Below are 20,033 nucleotides of genomic sequence, written 5' to 3' on the forward strand. Positions count from 1 at the left end.
ATGTGTAGAAAAACATTACCAGTAGATAGATGATCTTGCATCAGAAGTTGATTGTTTGCTGAAAGTTATAATCTGTTTAATAAACCAGTAGAAAAAGTATTGACTGTAAAGTCAAACACAAACAGAAGGTATGAGTGACTGATGAACACAGAATTACATGGAGGTCACAGGATTAACTCGTTTAAACAAGAGAGCAGAGAACCAGGGTGAATTGAAATGTACTCCCTGTACAGATTTTAGAGATAGGACCAGTTAACTAGAATACCTTCAATGTCAAAATCCTTTAGAAAAGCCTGAAGTTTTTCATGCTTCTTTAAGTCCAGTGAATTATTTTTGCGACCAGTTGCTTTTCGTTTTGATGGCATTCTTTCCTGAAAGAGGAATTGAAAATAACCTCATACAGTAGTCGTGATAACCAATGTCATGATTTTATTCAAGGATTACAGCTTCCTAAGAATAAAAATTCTTATTTACTTCTACCAGCTTTAAAATTCAGATGTTAGAGCTTTGAGTCAGTACTTAATGCTAATGCCACATTTTGAAAGATTAACACCAGTGTGCTTACTTGACAAAGTCAATTCCCAGTTTATATAAATACGATTTAATTTCACCAGAAGTTTTTGAAACACTTCTTCTAACACCGTTAGAAACTTAGGACAAGAACATTTGTCAATTATACAAGTATCTCCATTTCACCAAGTCAGTAAACGCTACGATGAAGAGATTAAGATTCCAGAAGATCAAAGGGATCACAAGTAATTGATTCTTTCAATAAATTAAATAAATTAATTTGAGTATACATAAATATCACATTGTCAGCTTCAGCACAGGAAAGGATAGATCAAAGCTCTTTCTACATATTGAAAACCTAGAACCAGCAGACCCACGTGCGTGAATAATTAAAATATTGTAAGACAGCTGCAGAAAATAATCCAGTCGACTAATGGACAGTGAGTTATATATCAGCTATGATTCTGTGTTATGTCTTTCCCGATTTGGATTATTACCTTATCTTTAATTAGATTTCAGTAATTGTAAGTTCACTGCTGTTGTTGATAGCACATATCTTGTTGTTAAGCAATTAGCTTGTTATCAAGGTGGCCATTTATACAGTTTGTATGTTTCAGTCAGTGAGAAGCACTTTGTTAGTGTCAAAGGAATTTCAATTAATATTTGAATCTGCCTCTTGTGAGAACACCAAAAAGTAATATCTTTTATTACTGGCTCCTTGCATTCTGTAATGCACTGGTAAATAATAAAACTGCTTTCAACTACAGCTACGCTGGGACAGGAGTTATCCATCTGTCCAGCTTGAGAAAATGGGAAAAAACTCTTTACATTAGAAAGTTTTTGACAAGAACAGGCTATTTGGACCCACAAAGCTTGCCAAATTCCTATTCACATAGTGTTTTGAAATAACTATCAAGTTTAGATTCAAAAGTCTCTCAGGTACTACTCTCAACTACACAACTAAGTAGCTTGTTTCATGTGTCTACAACTTGCTGTGCAAAGAAATGCTTTCTGATGTTTGACTGAAATCTCCCTTTAACCAGTCTCCACCTATGGTCCCACGTCCTCCGTGATGGATTAATTTTGAAATAGCATCTGGCATCCACCTTACTTATACCCTTAATGATTTTGAACACTTTTATCATGTCTCCTCTCATTCTATGTCTACCTAGGGTAAAAAGATTTACCGGTAATTCTTTCAACCTTTCTTCATAGCTCATACCCTTCAGACCTGGAATGAGTCTCATCACCCTTTTCTGAACTTCCTCCAGTGGCTTCACATCCCTCACAAAATATGGAGACCAAAATTGTACACAGTACTCAAGGTGTGGCCTCACAAGTGCATTACACAGCTCAAGGTGAACAGCTCCAGACTTGAACTCTACTGTGTGCATCGTATAGTCCAATGTTCTATTAGCCTTCCTAATCGCTTCTGTGCATTGTCTAGATGTTGATAGTGATGAGTCTACCAGGACACCTAAATTGTTCTCATACAGTGCACTTTCTAACTCAAGACACCCGCATTGTATATTTATATCTAATATTTCTATTTCCTATGTGCAACATTTTACATTTACTTGCACTAAATTTCACCTATTTATCTGCCCACATTGAACTTTGTTTAGATCTAACTATTAATTCTGCTGCCCGAATGTTATAATGTTTCTGCCCCTTCATAAAATGCAGCATTAGTAAAACACAAATTCCCTTTTGAACTCATCTGGCTTTCTGCTAACATACCTGTTTTTATCAGCTGCTTTTCCATCTCATTCTTTATTAATGCTCCTATTCTTTCACCTACTTATCGGTCTATAGTTACCAGGGTCAGTGCAATCACCCTTCTTGTATAGCAGGACAATATTGGCCCATTTCCAGTCCTTAGGGACTTCACCAGTCTTCACTGACTTTTGAAAAAATTACATTAGGGTTTGTATATATAATCACAGACCTTCTTAAGTACCTTGGATATACATTGTCTGGCCCTGGAGATTTAAACTTCCAGCCTTCCCAGCTGAAGCAGGAACTCACTTTCTGAGATCTCCAAGTTACTGAAAACAATCATCTTTTTCTCTACACTAACTGGCATATTGCTAACATCTTCGCAAGTGAATCTTAAGCACAATACGAGTTTAAAGTATCTGCTACGTCCTTCTCTGCATAATTTATCACACCACTATTATTTCAAATATACTTAACTTCTGGTTCATTACATAACACCCAATCCAGTACAGCAAATCTCCTAATAGGCTCAACAACAAACCACTCTAAAAAGCCATCTCTTAGGCATTCAACAAACTCACTCTTGAGATCCATAATCAACCTAACTTTCCCCAATCGACCTGCATGTTAAAATCTCCAATGACGATCATAAGATTGCCCTTTTGACACACCTTTTCTATTTCCTGTTGTAATCTGTGGTCCACCTCCCAGCCATTGCTGGGAGGCCTGTATATAACTGCCATCAGGGTCCTTTTACCCTTGCAGTTTCTTAACTCAACCCACAAGGATTCAACATCTTCCAATCCTATGTCACATCTTTCTACTGATTTGATGCCATTCATTACCAGTAGAGCCACACCTCCCCCTCTGGCTGCCTTCCTAACCCTTTGATACAACGGAGATTCAGCTCCCAGCTACAACCATCCTTCAGCTACGATTCAGCGATGGCCACATCATACCTGGCAATCTGTAATAGTGCAACAAGATCATCCACTTTATTACTTATACTACGCACATTGAGATACAATACCCTGAGTACTGTATTTGCTACCCTTTCTGAATTTGCATCCCTGATGTACTGATGTTCTATATCCTCCTGAAGTTTCCTTATCTAGCCCCTTGCACAAATCCCTCTGCCACCCGATTTTGTAATAACAGTAAACATCCCTTCACCTAAATTAAACCAGTAAGTTGTCAGCAGTAGCAAGTCCACAGGGTCATCCTGCAGTCCCCCAATAGTCAGCCTCCCTACTGTCAATCTGTACCAATGTATTTTACCCTTATTCCCATGCTCTATAATCGGTTTTAGATTTACTCAGATGACACCTCAACCAACATCCAAAGAGACCAAATACATACCATTGACTGGTTTGCCTTTTAGCTATTCTGCTAGTTAATGAAAATGAATCATTAACCTTGCACTCAACATCAAGACCAAAAAGTTGATTAGGGACTTCAGTAAGGGTAAGACAAGGGAACATAAACCAATCCTTCAGAAATGGAAAATGTGAGAAATTTCAAGTTCCTGGGTATCAATATCTCGAGGACCTAACTTGGATGCAACATATCGATGCAGCTATTAAGAAGGCAAGCCAGCAGCTATATTTCATTGAGAGTTTGAGGGGATTTGGTTTGTCAACTAAAACACTCAAAAACCCCTACAAATGTACAGTGGAGTGCATTCTGACTGGGCACATCACCGACTGGTATGGGGGGGGGGGTGGGGGTATACAGCACAAGATCTAAATAATTTGCAGAAACTTGTTAAATTAGTCAGTTCCATCATGGGTACCAGCCTCCGTAATATCCAAAACATCCTCAAGGACCCATCATTAAGGATCTCCACCACCCAGGGCATGCCCTCTTCACACTGTTACTGTCAGGTAGGAGATACAGAAGCCTGAAGGCACACACTCAGTGATTCAGGAACAGCTTCTTCCCCTTTGCCATCTGGTTGCTAAATGAACATAGAACCCATGAACACTACCTCATTACTTTCTTTTTATTTCTGTTATTTTGCACTACTTTAACTATTTAATAGACATATATTTAATGTAACCCAGTTTTTTCTTTATAATTATAGAAACATAGAAAATAGGTGGAGTAGGCCATTCGGCCCTTCAAGCCTGCACCACCATTCAGTACGATCATGGCTGATCATCCAACTCAGAACCCTGTACCAGCCTTCCTTCCATACCCCCTGATCCACAAGGGCCATATCAAACTCCCTCTTAAATATAGCCAATGAACTGGCCTCAACTGTTTCCTGTGGCAGAGAATTCCACAGATTCACCACTCTCTGTGTGAAGAAGTTTTTCCTAATCTTGGTCCCAAAAGGCTTCCCCTTTATCCTCAAACTGTGACCCCTCATTCTGGACTTCCCCAACATCGGGAACAATCTTCCTGCATCTAGCCTGTCCAATCCCTTTAGGATTTTATACGTTTCAATCAGATCCCCCCTCAATCTTCTAAATTCCAATAAGTATAAGCCTAGTTCATCCAGTTTTTCATCATATGAAAGTCCTGCCATCCCAGGAATCAATCTGGTGAACCTTCTTTGTACTCCCTCTATGGCAAGGATGTCTTTCCTCAGATTAGGGGACCAAAATTGCACACAATACTCCAGGTGTGGTCTCACCAAGGCCTTGTACAACTGCAGTAGTACCTCCCTACTCCTGTACTCGAATCCTCTTGCTATAAATGCCAGCATACCATTCGCCTTTTTCACCAGCTGCTGTACCTGCATGCCCACTTTCAATGATTGGTGTATAATGACACCCAGGTCTCGAAGCACCTCCCCTTTTCCTAATTGGCCACCATTCAGATAATATCTGTTTTCCTGTTTTTGCCACCAAAGTGGATAACCTCACATTTATCCACATTAAATTGCATCTGCCATGAATTTGCCCACTCACCTAACCTATCCAAGTCACCCTGCATCCTCCTCACAGCTAACACTGCCGCCCAGCTTCTTGTCATCCGTAAACTTGGAGATGCTGCATTTAATTCCCTCATCCAAGTCATTAATATATACTGTAAACAACTGGGGTCCCAGCACTGAGCCTTGCGGTACCCCACTAGTCACTGCCTGCCATTCTGAAAAGGTCCTGTTTATTCCCACTCTTTGCTTCCTGTCTGCCAACCAATTCTCTATCCACATCAATACTTTACCCCCAATACCGTGTGCTTTAAGTTTGCGCACTAATCTCCTGTGTGGGACCTTGTCAAAAGCCTTTTGAAAATCCAAATATACCACATCCACTGGGTCTCCCCTATCCACTCTGCTAGTTACATCCTCAAAAAATTCTGTGAGATTCGTCAGACATGATTTTCCTTTCACAAATCCCTGCTGACTTTGTCCGATGATTTCACCGCTTTCCAAATGTCCTGTTATCACATCTTTGATAACTGACTCTAGCAGTTTCCCCACCACCAATGTTAGGCTAACTGGTCTATAATTCCCCAGTTTCTCTCTCCCTCCTTTTTTAAAAAGTGGGGTTACATTAGCCACCCTCCAAGCCTCAGGAACTAGTCCAGAATCTATAGAGTTTTGAAAAATTATCACTAACGCATCCAGTATTTCTTGGGCTACTTCCTTAAGCACTCTGGGATGCAGACCACCTGGCCCTGGGGATTTATCTGCCTTTAATCCCTTCAATTTACCTAACACCACTTCCCTACTAACATGTATTTCCCTCAGTTCCTCCATCTCACTGAACCCTCTGTCCCCTGCTATTTCCGGAAGATTATTTATGTCCTCCTTAGTGAAGACAGAACCAAAGTAATTATTCAATTGGTCTGCCATGTCCTTGCTCCTTGCTCCCCATAATCAATTCACCTGTTTCTGCCTGCAGGAGACCTACATTTGTCTTAACCAACCTTTTTCTTTTCACATATCTATAAAAGCTTTTACAGTCAGTTTTTATGTTCCCTGCCAGTTTTCTCTCATAATCTTTTTTCCCTTTCCTAATTAAGCCTTTGTCCTCCTCTGCTGGACTCTGAATTTCTCCCAGTCCTCAGGCGAGCCACTTTTTCTGGCTAATTTGTATGTTTCTTCTTTGGAATTGATACTATCCCTAATTTCCCTTGTCAGCCACGGGTGCACTACCTTCCTTGATTTATTCTTCTGCCAAACTGGGATGAACAATTGTTGTAGTTCATCCATGCGATCTTTAAATGCTTGCCATTGCATATCCACCGTCAATCCTTTAAGCGTCATTTGCCAGTCTATCTTAGCTAATTCACATCTCATACCTTCAAAGTTACCCTTCTTTAAGTTCAGAACCTTTGTTTCTGAATTAACTATGTCACTCACCATCTTAATGAAGAATTCCACCATATTATGGTCACTCTTACCCAAGGGGCCTCTCACGACAAGATTGCTAATTAACCCTTCCTCGTTGCTCAATACCCAGTCTAGAATGGCCTGCTCTCTAGTTGGTTCCTCGACATGTTGGTTCAAAAAACCATCCCGCATACATTCCAAGAAATCTTCTTCCTCAGCACCCTTACCAATTTGGTTCACCCAATCTATATGTAGATTGAAGTCACCCATTATAACTGCTGTTCCTTTATTGCACACATTTCTAATTTCCTGTTTAATACCATCCCCAACCTCACTACTACTGCTAGGTGGCCTGTACACAACTCCCACCAGCGTTTTCTGCCCCTTAGTGTTATGCAGCTCTACCCATATCGGTTCCACATCCTTCCGGCTACTGTCCTTCCTTTCTATTGTGTTAATCTCCTCTCTAACCAGCAATGCTACCCCACCTCCTTTTCTTTCATGTCTATCCCTCCTGAATATTGAATATCCCTGAATGTTGAGCTTCCATCCCTGGTCACGCTGGAGCCCATGTCTCTGTGATCCCAACTATATCATATTCATTAATAACAATCTGCACTTTTAATTCATCCACCTTGTTACGAATGCTCCTTGCATTGACACACAAAGCCTTCAGGCTCGCTTTTACAACATTTATACAATTATGTTGAAAAGTGGACCTTTTCGATTTTTGCCCTGGATTTGCCGGCCTGCCACTTTTACTTTTCACCTTACTACTTTTTGCTTCTACCCTCATTTTACACCCCTCCGTCTCTCTGCACTGGTTCCCATCCCCCTGTTGTGAACTAACCTCCTCTCTCCTAGTCTCTTTAATTTGATTCCCACCCCCCCAACCATTCTAGTTTAAAGTCACTTCAGTAGCCCTTGCAAATCTCCCTGCCAGGATATTGGTCCTCCTAGGATTCAAGCATAACCCGTCCTTTTTGTACAGGTCACGCCTGTGCCAAAAGAGGTCCCAATGATCCAAAAACTTGAATCCCTGCCCCCTGCTCCAATCCCTCAGCCACACATTTATCCTCCACCTCATTGCATTCCTACTCTCACTGTCACGTGGCACAGGCAGTAATCCCGAGATTACTACCTCTGCGGTCCTTTTTCTCAACTCCCTTCCTAACTCCCTATATTCTCCTTTCAGGACCTCTTCCCTTTTCCTACCTATGTCATTGGTACCTATATGTACCATGACCTCTGGCTCCTCACCCTCCCACTTCAGGACATCACGTATTTAATCATACTGCTGCTGTAAATTTAACATGTGCCAGTAATATTAAACCTGATTCATCTTACAAAAAATTGCTCTCAGATGTATGAAAGAAATTCTGATCATTCTGAAGATCCTGACATCCATTGGGCTTTAACTTTTTCTCCACTAATGCTGCCTGACCCAACATCCTTGTACCAGAGGCTGCCCACCAGGGTCCATTCATTTTGAGCTTAGAAGCATAACCTTTAGCCCACCACATCCATACCAATTTTTTGCTCATCTACATCTCTTCTTTCTTTAATTCCTGAGATATGGCTAGTGTGGGGGTAAATGCTTCAAGCATTAGACAGCACAGAACCAGCCCACCGTGTCAGTCCCAACCTTTGTAACATTGGCACTGAGCATTCTCTGACATGTCATTCCATGGTCTCCTTTACTACGGTGAGGGAGCCAGACTCAGGTTGGAGGAGCAACACCTTATATTCTGCCTGGGTAGCCACCAACCTGATGGCATGAGCATCAGTTTCTAGAACTTCTGATAATTGCACCCCTCCCATCCCACCTCAACTCCTTACCTGCTCATCACCTCCCTCTGGTGCTCCTCTCCCTTCCCTCCAGGGTCTTCTGTTCTCCCTCCCAACAGATTCCATCCCCCTTTCTCCAGCCCTTTCTTTCACCTGTCAACATGCCAGCTCTTTATTTCACCCCTCCCTCCTCCCAGTTTCACCTAACCTGCCATCTTCTTGCTCCAAGTTATACCCCCCCCCCCGCCCCAGTCCTGAGGGCGGGTCTCGGCCCAAAACGTCTTTTCCACAGATGCTGCCTGGCCTGCCGAGTTCCTCCAGCATTCTGTGTGCATTGCGGGCATTCTAACTGGTTGCATTACCGCCCAGGACGGAGGGGCCACGACACAGGCTCAGAAAACTCGAGGATATCTTTAAAAAGCAGAACGTATCTGAAAGTCACCGCTCCGGCGGACGGACTCCCCAGGGACGCCGTGCATTGGGCAGCCCGGCCCCTGTGGACAACCACCTCCTTCCCGACACCCCGCTCTCCCGTAAGCAGCCGCCTCCCCACCCTCCGCCCCTCTCCCGTGAGGAGCAGCAGCACCGCCGCCTCCTCTTCCACCCCCGGGACCCAACACCACCATACCCACAAGGTAGTCCGCCTTAGACCGACAGCAGGCTCCGCTCTCTTCCTTTTCTCCGCACAGCCGCGGCCCGCCTCACAGTTTGAATTTCAAACACAACGGACCCACACCAGAGCCTGCGACCGCCCTGCTCCCCGACCAATCATAACTCAGAGGCGCTTCCGGTACTGCCCAATCACAGCGTGGGTAATGACGTCAAATCACAGGAATGACCAATCAGTGGTGACGACTGTTTTACGGAAGCCCAATCACAGGCGGGCTAGTTCAGGAGTAGCCAACCGCAAACTTTACTGACTCAATGCTGATAGGTCACTGCTCGGCTGGCTTAGCGACGGCCAATCACAGAGCGGCGTGGAAGTCTGAAACACAGTTGAACTACGTAAAGTTTAGCAGCGTGGAGACTTAATGTGAGCGAACTACCTAGTCGGGTTTAGTAAAAGGAGATCTCCATATGATGCCTTTGTACTACTGGAAAATGATATCCGGAAAGTATCAGTGAAAGTATCAATAGTTTGCAGTGTTTTTGGACATTGAAAATCCAAGGGACACACACATACATCAACAATTGAGCACAGCTGCATGAAATGCTGTCGTAAGAAAGCAGCTTGGGTCATCAAAGATCTCCATCTCCGAGGACATGCTGTCTTCTCCCTGCTGCCGTCAGGTAGATGCCCCAGGACTCTCACCACCAGGTTCAAGAACCGATTCCCCTCAACCATCAGGCTCTCGAACAAAAAGGGGATAACGACACTCACTTGCCTCATCGTTGAGATATTTTCCACTTTAAGGACTCTTTGTCCTACATTTTCATGTTCTTGTAACTTATTGCTATTTATTTATATTTGCATTTGCACAGTTGCCTTCTGCACTGCACTTGATCTTTCATTGATCCCGTTATAGTTACAATTCTATAGATTTGCTGAGTATGCCCACAGGAGGATGAATCTCAAGGTTATATTGAATTAAATATAGGGTGACATATATTACTTTGATAATAACATTTACTTTCACTTTGACAGTTGTCATTTACTGCTGGAAGACCATCAACTCTGTGAAAGGTGCACTTTAGTCTCAGAATCCGATTTGATGTAACCATCTTTTACAAGGTGAAATTTATTATTATGCAACAGCAGTACGATGCCAAGCCATAAAGTTACAATAAAGTACAACGAGACTTACATGAAGATTTTGTTTTCTGCTTGGCATTGCTGCCTGCGGTACCTCCAACAGTGCCCTTAAGTCAGGTACAAAAAAGGTATAATGAAGTAGTGTATTTGGTGTTGGTTTATTATTGTCACATGTACCAAGATTCACTGAAAAGCTTTTCTTGCATACTACTCATACAGATCAAGTCATTACACAGTGCATTGAGTTAGAATAAGATAAAGTAATAACAATGCAGAATAAAATGTAAAAGCTACCAAAAGTGTACAATGTAGGCAAAGGATTAAATGCAAGATCATAACGAGGAAGATTGTGAGGCCAAGCATGCATGCAAGAGGTCTATTCAACAGTATGATTACTGCGAGTTAGAAGCTGACCTTGAGTCTGGTGGTAGGTACTTTCAGGCTTTGGGATCTTCTGTTCGATGGGAAAGGGGAGAACAAGGATACCTGGGGAGGGTGGGATCTTTGATTACGCTGGCTGCTTTACTGAGGCAGCAAAAAGTAGAGACAGAGTTCTTAGAAGGAAGGATGTGATGTAGTGAGCTGCGTCCGCATCTCTCTGCAGTGTCTTGTGGTGGTGTGCAGATCAGTTATTATACCGAGCTGTTACCCATCCAGACAGAATGCTGGATAAAAATCGATAAGAGTTGACAGGAACATGCTGAGTTTCTTTAGCCTCCTAAGGAAGAAAAAGGCATTGGTGGCCTTTATTGGCCATGATATCATTCTCTCCTCAAAAACAGGTACCAACTCAGAGAACAAACACTGTCTGAGTATTACTAGTGGCGTCTATGTAAGATTAAGGAAAGAGTCTTTGAAGACCGTGAACTACAGTCCAAACAAAAATTTTGTCTATCAGCAGTTGACCTTCTTACATTACTATATGGAGCTGAATCATAGACCATGTACAGTAGACACCTGAAAGCCCTGGAACAATACCACCAGAGTCTTTCAAAAGATTTTGAGGATCAGCTGGAAAGACAGACACACTTAACTCGAAGGAGTCAACATGAAGAGCATTTTCACCAGAATAAACCAACGCCAACTCCGATGGATAGATTATGTCACCTGGATGCTTAACTCACACCTCCCCAAACAGGTCCTTGACTCCTGGTTAGTGAGCCCCTGGTCAACAAAGGAAACACTTCAAAAGTAATCAAAATCAAGCTGAACAAATCGAACGTTACATCTAAAACCTGGGAAGACATTGCACTCAATAGATACACTTGCAGTGTAGCTGCAGATCAGTATTTTATACGGGATTAACATAAGCGTATATTTTTGAGATCTTTTGTTTCAAATTATGAATCTCAGATCTATGTGTGATTTCACTCAACCTGCCACAGCAAACAATCTGCTGGGAGAACTTAAAGAGTTAAGCAGCATCTGTGGGAGATAAGGAAATGTCAATGTTACAGGTGACAGGTGAGAAAGGAGTTCAAGGTGATTGGTGGGCTAAGGAGAGGTGTAAGATGACAGGCGGGTTATCCTGCGTAAGGGAGAGGAGCAGGGGTGGAGTGACAGATGAAGTGACAGTGACAGGTGAATGACAGATGAAGGCAGATGGAAAAAAGATTACAGTTTCTCCAGACTCTAGTGTCAACTTGACCCTTTGCTTTCAAGGCTTAATGCTCACTTACACCAAGGTCCCTCTTGTCATGCACATCCAGCACTGTACCTTTGACTCTTTCCTGTTTCTCACTCTCTTTTCTGCCACTTCACACTTCCCTGCACCGAATTTCACCTGCCATCTTGCAGCATGTTCTAAAGATCTTCAGACCAAGGATCTCTCTGGATGTTCTTGAGCTCAATGATAACTGGAGAAGGTAACACACCATGACTCAATTACAAGTGGATAGGTCTCATCCCAGGGTGAGCATACGTAACGAAAATACTGTGAAAATGTGTCCCTTGCTCTTTTCTGATTCAGCAGCATGAGAAATCCACAAAGGAGCCACTGCAACATCTAGTTAAGGTTATAAAAATTATTAAGGTAATATCAAGAATAAATAATGAAAGAAAAATAGTTAGTGAAGTTGTAAAAGAAACAAAGTAATATTTATCAACCAAACAGTAAGCCACACTACATAATATAATGCTGGAGGGAGCCGTAGGTGTCCAACAGCTTTTCCATTTTCTCTCTTCAAAGTCCTTGTTTCTATCTGCAAATCTTAACCCTAATCGTAACCCACCCTAAGAGAAGATTCCCATTCACATGAAGAAATTGCCCCTTTTTAATACCCTTCAAGATACCTTGCCCTAATATTTTCTTGTGGGACTGTACCAAGTGGTATCTGCATCTGCAGAATGATGGTCCCTTTTTCAGACAGCATGTTTTCTACCATTATGTACTTCCAGACCTGTACACTATTATTCACAAACAACAAACAACAAACTTTCTCCCCCTCCCCCTCCCACTTTCAAATCTCGTACTAACTCTTCCTTCAGTTAGTCCTGATGAAGGGCCTCGGCCTGAAACGTCGAGTGTACCTCTTCCTAGAGATGCTGCCTGGCCTGCTGCGTTCACCAGCAACTTTGATGTGTGTTACTATTATTCACACTAAGTTTTCAAAACATTGTTATGGACTGGTTCCCTTGTACTTTCTCAAAACATTCTCAGTTTCCAGGCTAACACCATTTAGACATACGAACTTCCGTTTTGTGTTACATAGTCTAGCATATACCAAAGAGGAATCAAATTTAATTCTTCCTTTGCAGCATTCACCCCATTTTCTCTCTGCACAGACTATCTCCACCCCACTGGTGAGGAGGGTGCATATCTCAGTAAGTGATCTCCCTGATTCACAAAACCTTGATATTAAAGACAATCGAGTGGATTGCCTTCTGAGTCATCAGTGTCTGTGTTATGTACTGGTGTTAAGTGTTGAGGTTCCTCTGCATGGAGGTTGGTCACCAGTGGTGTGCCTCAGGGATCTGTTCTGGGACCCTTCCACTTCGTGATTTTTATAAATGACTTGGATGAGGAAGTGGAGGGATGTGTTAGTAAGTTTGCAGATGACACAAAGGTTGGAGGTGTTGTGGATAGTGTGGAGGGCTGTCAGGGATTACAGCGGGACATTGATAGGATACAAAACTGGGCTGAGAAGTGGCAGATGGAGTTCAACCCAGATAAGTGTGAAGTGGTTCATTTTGGTAGGTCAAATATGATGGCAGAATATTGTATTAATGGTAAGACTCTTGGCAGTGTGGAGGATCAGAGGGATCTTGGGGTCCGAGTCCATAGGACGCTCAAAGCAGCTGTGCAGGTTGACTCTGTGGTTAAGAACGCGTATAGTGTATTGGCCTTCATCAATCATGGAATTGAATTTAGGAGCCGAGAGGTAATGTTGCAGCTATATAGGACCCTGGTCAGACCCCACTTGGAGTACTGTGCTCAGTTCTGGTCACCTCACCATAGGAAGGATGTGGAAACCATAGAAAGGGTGCAGAGGAGATTTACGAGGATGTTGTCTGGATTGGGGAGCATGCCTTATGAGAATAGGTTGAGTGAACTTGGCCTTTTCTCCTTGGAGCGACGGAGGATGAGAGGTGACCTGATAGAGCTGTATAAGATGATGAGAGGCATTGATCATGTGGATAGTCAGAGGCTTTTTCCCAGGGTTGAAATGGTTACCACAAGAGGGCACAGGTTTAAGGTGCTGGGGAGTAGGTACAGAGGAGATGTCAGGAGTAAGCTTTTTACTCAGAGAGTGGTGAGTGAGTGGAATGGGCTGCCGGCAACGGCGGTGAAGGTGGATACCATAGGGTCTTTTAAGAGACTTTTGGATAGGTACATGGAGCTTAGAAAAATAGAGGGCTGTGGGTAACCCTAGGTAATTTCTAAGGTAGGGACATGTTCAGCACAACTTTGTGGGCCGAAGGGTCTGTATTGTGCTGTAGGTTTTCTATGTTTCTATAATGTGCAGTTGGTCACGGTGAAAGGGGAATTATGTCTAGGGTTCAGACTTTGCAGGGTAGAGGTCTGTATGCTATAAAACACCAGCAGACCCCCTCCTAGTTAACAAATGTATTGCAATTATATGGAAGGTCTTAAAGCACTGTGGGTTGTTTTATTGGATCAGAGTCCTGATGTGTGATTGTCTCTCTCCACAGATCCTGCATAACCTGCTGAGTAACTCCAGCACTTTGTCTATTCTCTATTTGTCCTCCCTTTTCCAGTCCATTTCCACCTTCATTCAGGACATTTCTGATGCCAGAAGCCACCATGAAAGTCCAACACGTCTGCATCCCCATCTCACAAAAGCCCATCCTGAGAGCCCTTTGCTCCTTCTCTGAACAGCTCTGTCAAACCCCTTTTTCCATCACTACCCTCCTGGAGGGGCAACACCTCATATACCATCTGGGTAGTCTCCAGCCCCTTGGCATGAACATTGAATTCTCCAACTTCCAGTAATTCCCTTCCCCCATCCCAGTTTCACTCTGCCCCCTCCTCCAGTTGCCTATCATCTCCCTCCTGGTTCCGCCTCCTTCTGCTACCCATTGTGCTTTGCCCTGTTCCTTCTTCACCTTTCCTGCTTATCCTTTCCCTGCTTCCCCTCGCCCACCGCTTTAACTTCCCCCTTACTGGTTTTTCACCTGGAACCTACCAGCCTTCTCCTTCCCAACCTCCCCCCACCTTCTTTATAGGGCCTCTACCCCTTCCCTTCACAGTCCTGACAAAGGGTTCCGGCCCGAAACGTTGACTGTTCGTTTCCACGGATGCTGCCCGACTTGCTGAGTTCCTCCAGCGTGTTGCTACCCTTCTTCCTGTGGCTGAATGTATTTTCAGACAATACAAAAAACAATAATAAAATAATAATAATAAATAATTAAGTAAATCAATTACAAATCGTGCAAAAAAAAAGAAATAATGTATATTTAAAAAGTGAGGTAGTGTCCAAGGGTTCAATGTCCATTTAGGAATCGGATGACCGAGGGGAAGAAACTGTTCCTGAATCGCTGAGTGTGTGCCTTCAGGCTTCTGTACCTCCTACCTGATGGTAACAGTGGGAAAGAAGCATGCCCTGGGTGCTGGAGGTCCTTAATAATGGACGCTGCCTTTCTGAGACACCACTTCTTTAAGATGTCCTGGGTACTTAGTAGGCTAGTAACCAAGATGGAGCCGACTAGATTTACAACATTCTGCAGCTTCTTTTGGTCGTGTGCAGCAGTTCCACCACCCCCCCCCCCACCCCCATACCAGTCAGTGATGCAGCCTGTCAGAATGCTCTCCACGGTACATCTATAGAAGTTTTTGAGTATTCTGTACTACAAACAAAGATCCCAGGTACGAGGCTGTGTCTTTAAATACACATCATCTAATTTGCACATCATTACTTTCACCTGTTAGATATAAAGAGTTTACCTTTATTTGTCACTTGTACATCAAAACATACAGTGAAATGTTTTGTTCTGTGTCAACGACCAACAGGGTCCAAGGGTTGTGCTGGGGGCAACCTTGACAGTACGTCTTTGGAATGTGGGAGGAAACAAAGAGTACCTGGAGGAATCCTATGTGGTCATGGGATGAAAGTACAAACTCCTTACAGAGAGCAATGGGAATTGAACCTTGATACAGCTGGCACTGTAAAGCAATTGTGCTAACCACCGCACAACCATGCCACTCGATACACTACTACACTGACCACTATGCTATTGCACTGCCCATTCACCTGGTCTTCATCCCCCACTCAACCAAATCACATTGAACAGATCACAGTACTTCAGCCAGGCCCAATAACCTTCCACTACCAGACACACATTCAGAGGCCAGGTTATTAAGTGCACCTGGTCGATGATACAAATATCTAATTAGCCAATCACGTGGCAGCATCTCAGTGGATAAGAGCATGCAGACATGGTCACGAGGCTCAGTTGTTGTTCTGAGCAAACATCAGATTGGGGGGAAGAAATGTGATCGAAGTGACTTTGACCAGGAAGTGATTGTTGGTGCCAAATGGGGTGGGATCTCAGAAACTGCTGATCTCCTAGGATTTTGATGCACAACAGTCTCTAGTTTACAGAGAGAATGGTGTGAAAAACAAAAAAAATTCAGTGAGCAGCAGTTCTGTTGGTGAAAACACCTTGTTAACAAGAGAGGTCAGAGGTGAATGCCAGACATCCCACCTCTCCCAGAAGTTCCGGGAGTCTCCCGCATATTGATAGAGGCTCCCTGATGCCCGCAAATTATATACAATATCATGGAAATCAAGTTTTTTGAGAGCGAGCGAGCGAGAGAAAGCAAGAGAGAGCACAAGAGCGACCACGAGAGAGAGAGCACACATGAAAGAGAGCGAGAGCAAGCAAGCGAGAGCGCAGGAGAGTGCGCGAGTGACCACGAGAGAGAGAGAGAGAGAGAGCATGAGCGAGAGAGAGAGCAAGAGCGCGCCATGGCAGAGTTTTCCAAAAAAGGAAATTATAAAACGTACGTCACCCCAGACTACACTAAAGTGTACCCCTGCCTAGTAGGGGTCAAAATAATGACAGTGTTGCTGGCTGCACTATTTGCAACAGTGACTTTTCTATTGCCCATGGTGGGTTAAGACTGTAAAAGACATGTTGAGGTGAGTTTAACAGGTGTTATTTGTTCATCAGCATAGCTAACGTTATTTAAACTAGCTGGCTAGCTGCTAAGGAGCTACTCTATTGCAGACATCCCATCTCTCCCAGACGTTCCGGGAGTCTCCCGCAAATTGATGGTGCTACCTCCCTGAAATGAGTTTTTGCAGGGTGGGATGTCTGGAATGGGCGGACTGATTCAAGCTGACCGGAAGGTGACAATAACTCAAACATGCTACAACAGTGGTGTGCAGAAGAGCATCTCTGAATGCACAACACGTTGAGCCTTGAAGTGGATGGGCGACAGCAGCAGAAGAACTCAGTAGATTCCACTCCTGTGCCACTGAGTGCATTTTACACTCCCCTCCCTTTCAACATTTTGAAGGAACTCCTCCTCCTCCCCCTTGGAACTCCTTTCACCAAGGTCAAAATGTCTAATACTAGCTTGCATTCATTCAAAGTTCGAAGGGGTTTGCAAAGGAGATGTGTCGGACATCTTAGACATTGAATGGTGGGTGAGCAGAAAGGATTGGACAGGAGTGGTAATGGAGGAAAATACAATAGAAATGTTTAAGAAGCTTCTTGATTGGCACATGTATATCCAGAGAGCAGCCGGATGTGAACCTGTGTAGGCAGAAAGGATTAGTTTAATTACATGTTTAATGACTAGTTTAATTAGTTATTTATTATTGTGGGTTGAAAGGCCTGTTCCTGTGCTGTTCTGTTCTGTGCTCCTTGTCTCCTCTACCACCCCGGAGAAAAAAACTTTAACACGAGGAAATCTGCAGATGCCGGAATTTCGAGCAACGCACATCCAAGTTGCTGGTGAACGCAGCAGGCCAGGCAGCATCTCTAGGAAGAGGTACAGTCGACGTTTCGGGCCGAGACCCTTCGTCAGGACTTTGTTGTGTTTTCCCAAGCAAGTACAGGTGATTCAACGCCTGTCTCTCCAGGTAAAGTTGAGACTCATTTTTACTTCTTCCAGTCTAGTTTACCTCATCCAGAATTCACAATCTTGTCTAGTGAGGAAACCAAACACAGACTGGGTGACACAAGTGATGCAGACCGGATGATTGTCTTGTAGATCAACTACACTCACCATGAAGGGTGATATTGGGTTTCTAGGAACGCCGCTAGAGCAACACCTTATATCTTAGCTGGGTAGTTTACAACCCAATAGTATGAATATTGAGTATTTCAATTTTATTAAACACCTTTTTTTCCCCTTTACATCCTACTCTCCCTCTCCCTTCTATATACTCCCTTCCTCCGATTCCCACAGTCTTCCCATGTTTACCCCCTTCCCATCGGCATCTTCGCCCTTGTCTATTTACTTCTTCCGGCTTCGTCCACTTCTAACATAGGTAAGTCCCACCACCACCCACCCTTTTGGCTCCAGAGGCTATCCACCTCTCCCTTCCCTGTACTCGCTGGAGTTTAGAAGAATGAGAGTGGATCTCGTTGAAACCGATCGAACGTGTTAAGGCCCAGGTAGAGTGGGACGCGGAGAGAATGTTCCTGTATTGGAGAGCACAGACTAAGAATAGAAGGATGTCCCTTTAGAACAGAGGAGGAATTTCTTTTGCCAGAGGGTGGTGGACCTGTGGAATTCGTTGCCACAGATGGCTGTGGAGGCCAAATCAGTGGGTATATTTAGAGTGGAGGTTGATAGGTGGAAGGCAGGAGAATGGGGTTGACAAGGTTAATAAATCAGCCATGATGGAATGGCACAATAGACTCAATGGGCCGAATGGCCCATATTTGTGTTTATGTTTAATGGTCTCGTGGTATATTTTCACCCCCTTTACTTAGCCAAATCCAGCACTGTTAGCACATCAAGTTATTTCCCCGCTGCAGCTGTCTTCCATCTTCATACCCTCCTTCCCCCCATCTTGCTTCATCTGTTTCAGTACGTCTCCAACTGCCTCCACCTAGCGTTCAGCCACAGTCTTCCAACTCCACCCCAGCCCTCCACCTCAACCCGCCTGTCACCTTGCATCCCTCCTCAACCCACCGGCCGTTTCAAAACCCTGCCCGAGGTTTTGACCCAGAATGTTTACGTTTTCTTTCCTCTCCCAGATGCTGCTTGGCCCATGGAGTTCCTGCAGCAGCTCAAAGTTCAAAGCGGGTTTTTGAGGTATCACCGTATACTCTGAGATTCATTTGATTGCAGGCACTCACAGTAAAACAAAGAAGTACAATAAAACCAGTGAAAAACTACACACAAAGACTGACCGACAACCAATGTGTAAAAGAAGACAAACAGTGCAAATAAAAAAAATTCATAAATAACGCTGAGAACATGAGTAGTAGGGTCCTTGAAAGTGAGTCCATAGGTTTTACGATGGAGATGGAAGACATCATCGTGGCTGTTATTGTTGAGGTATATTTCCATAAGACCATAAGTTCGTGTGAATGGGTTTCTGATAGCTGCCACGTCTGAAGCTACCGTCCAGTTTCCATCATATCAGAATGTCGAGGGACAGGTGATAACCATTCTTCTCCTTCTCCATCTCCATCGTAAATTGAAGGCTTGCATGAATGCTGTAAGCATTTAACGGCCACGCTGTCTCCCTTTGTTGGGGGCTGTGAATCACATCACAAATTCGACCAGATTCATAAAAACGATAAGTGACATCCAGCTGACCCCGGAAGATGTAACGGTCAGTTTCGACATCGTGTCCCTGTTCATGAGCGTTCCCATGAAGGTCAGCTTGGTCCTCCTGCAGTCAAGGTTTGATGAGGGTACCATTGATCTTTTTGAACACGTTTATAATGGGAACCACTATGAACGAATGGGCGGAGTGGCCATGGGATTGCCCTTGTCACATGCTACTGCCAATTTCGACACAAAGAACCTTGAGGAGAGAGAGCACTGAGTTCATTGCCCTTACACCCAAATGCTACCTCAGATACATTGATGGCACCTTCGTAGTGTGGCCTCATGGACTCCAGGCACACCAGCAATTCCATGACCATCTGATCAGCATACATCCAAACACTCAAATTATGATGGAGATGGAGAAAAATGGTTGCCTCCCAGTTCTGGGTTTATCTGTCATATTGTGTACACTTTGTCTGCACGCCCTCCTCCGACCAGTTTATCTCAATTTATCTCCAGATCAACCCAGAGTTTGCATCATATTCCTCGTCCTGGCCACCTCTCCCAAAACTTTCAGTGTCACTTAACATTGCCCTTTTTTATCGAACATTACAGTAAATGCTCCCGTCTCCACATATACTGCCTGAACTGCCGAGTATTTACGGCATTTTCTGGTTTATATCGCCAGGGTGACTGAGAAATCTTTATATCTGTAACCACATTCGACTGGGATTAAGAGAGAAAGCACGGACCAATCCAGCGCCTGACCATAGTCCCTC

The 20,033-nt window shown here is 43.7% G+C and overlaps 1 protein-coding gene across 4 annotated transcripts in view; it reads right to left on the reverse strand.

Moving 5' to 3' along the window:
- The window catches only part of cdca8 (cell division cycle associated 8), a 28,423-nt gene extending 19,360 nt beyond the window's left edge, over window positions 1-9,063 (reverse strand). The window contains exons 1-2 of one of the 4 annotated variants that reach the window (XM_063033671.1): window positions 8,935-9,063; window positions 266-371 (exon numbers count right to left, since the gene is read on the reverse strand). In XM_063033671.1, the coding sequence (XP_062889741.1) occupies window positions 266-365 (100 nt within the window). In that variant the 5' untranslated portion in view covers window positions 366-371; window positions 8,935-9,063. The other 3 variants (XM_063033670.1, XM_063033672.1, XM_063033669.1) reach the window with 3 other exon arrangements.
- Between the last annotated feature and the right edge of the window lie 10,970 nt (window positions 9,064-20,033).

This window comes from Mobula hypostoma, chromosome 26 (genome assembly GCF_963921235.1).
Source record: "Mobula hypostoma chromosome 26, sMobHyp1.1, whole genome shotgun sequence".
Classification (NCBI taxonomy): Eukaryota; Metazoa; Chordata; class Chondrichthyes; order Myliobatiformes; family Myliobatidae; genus Mobula; species Mobula hypostoma.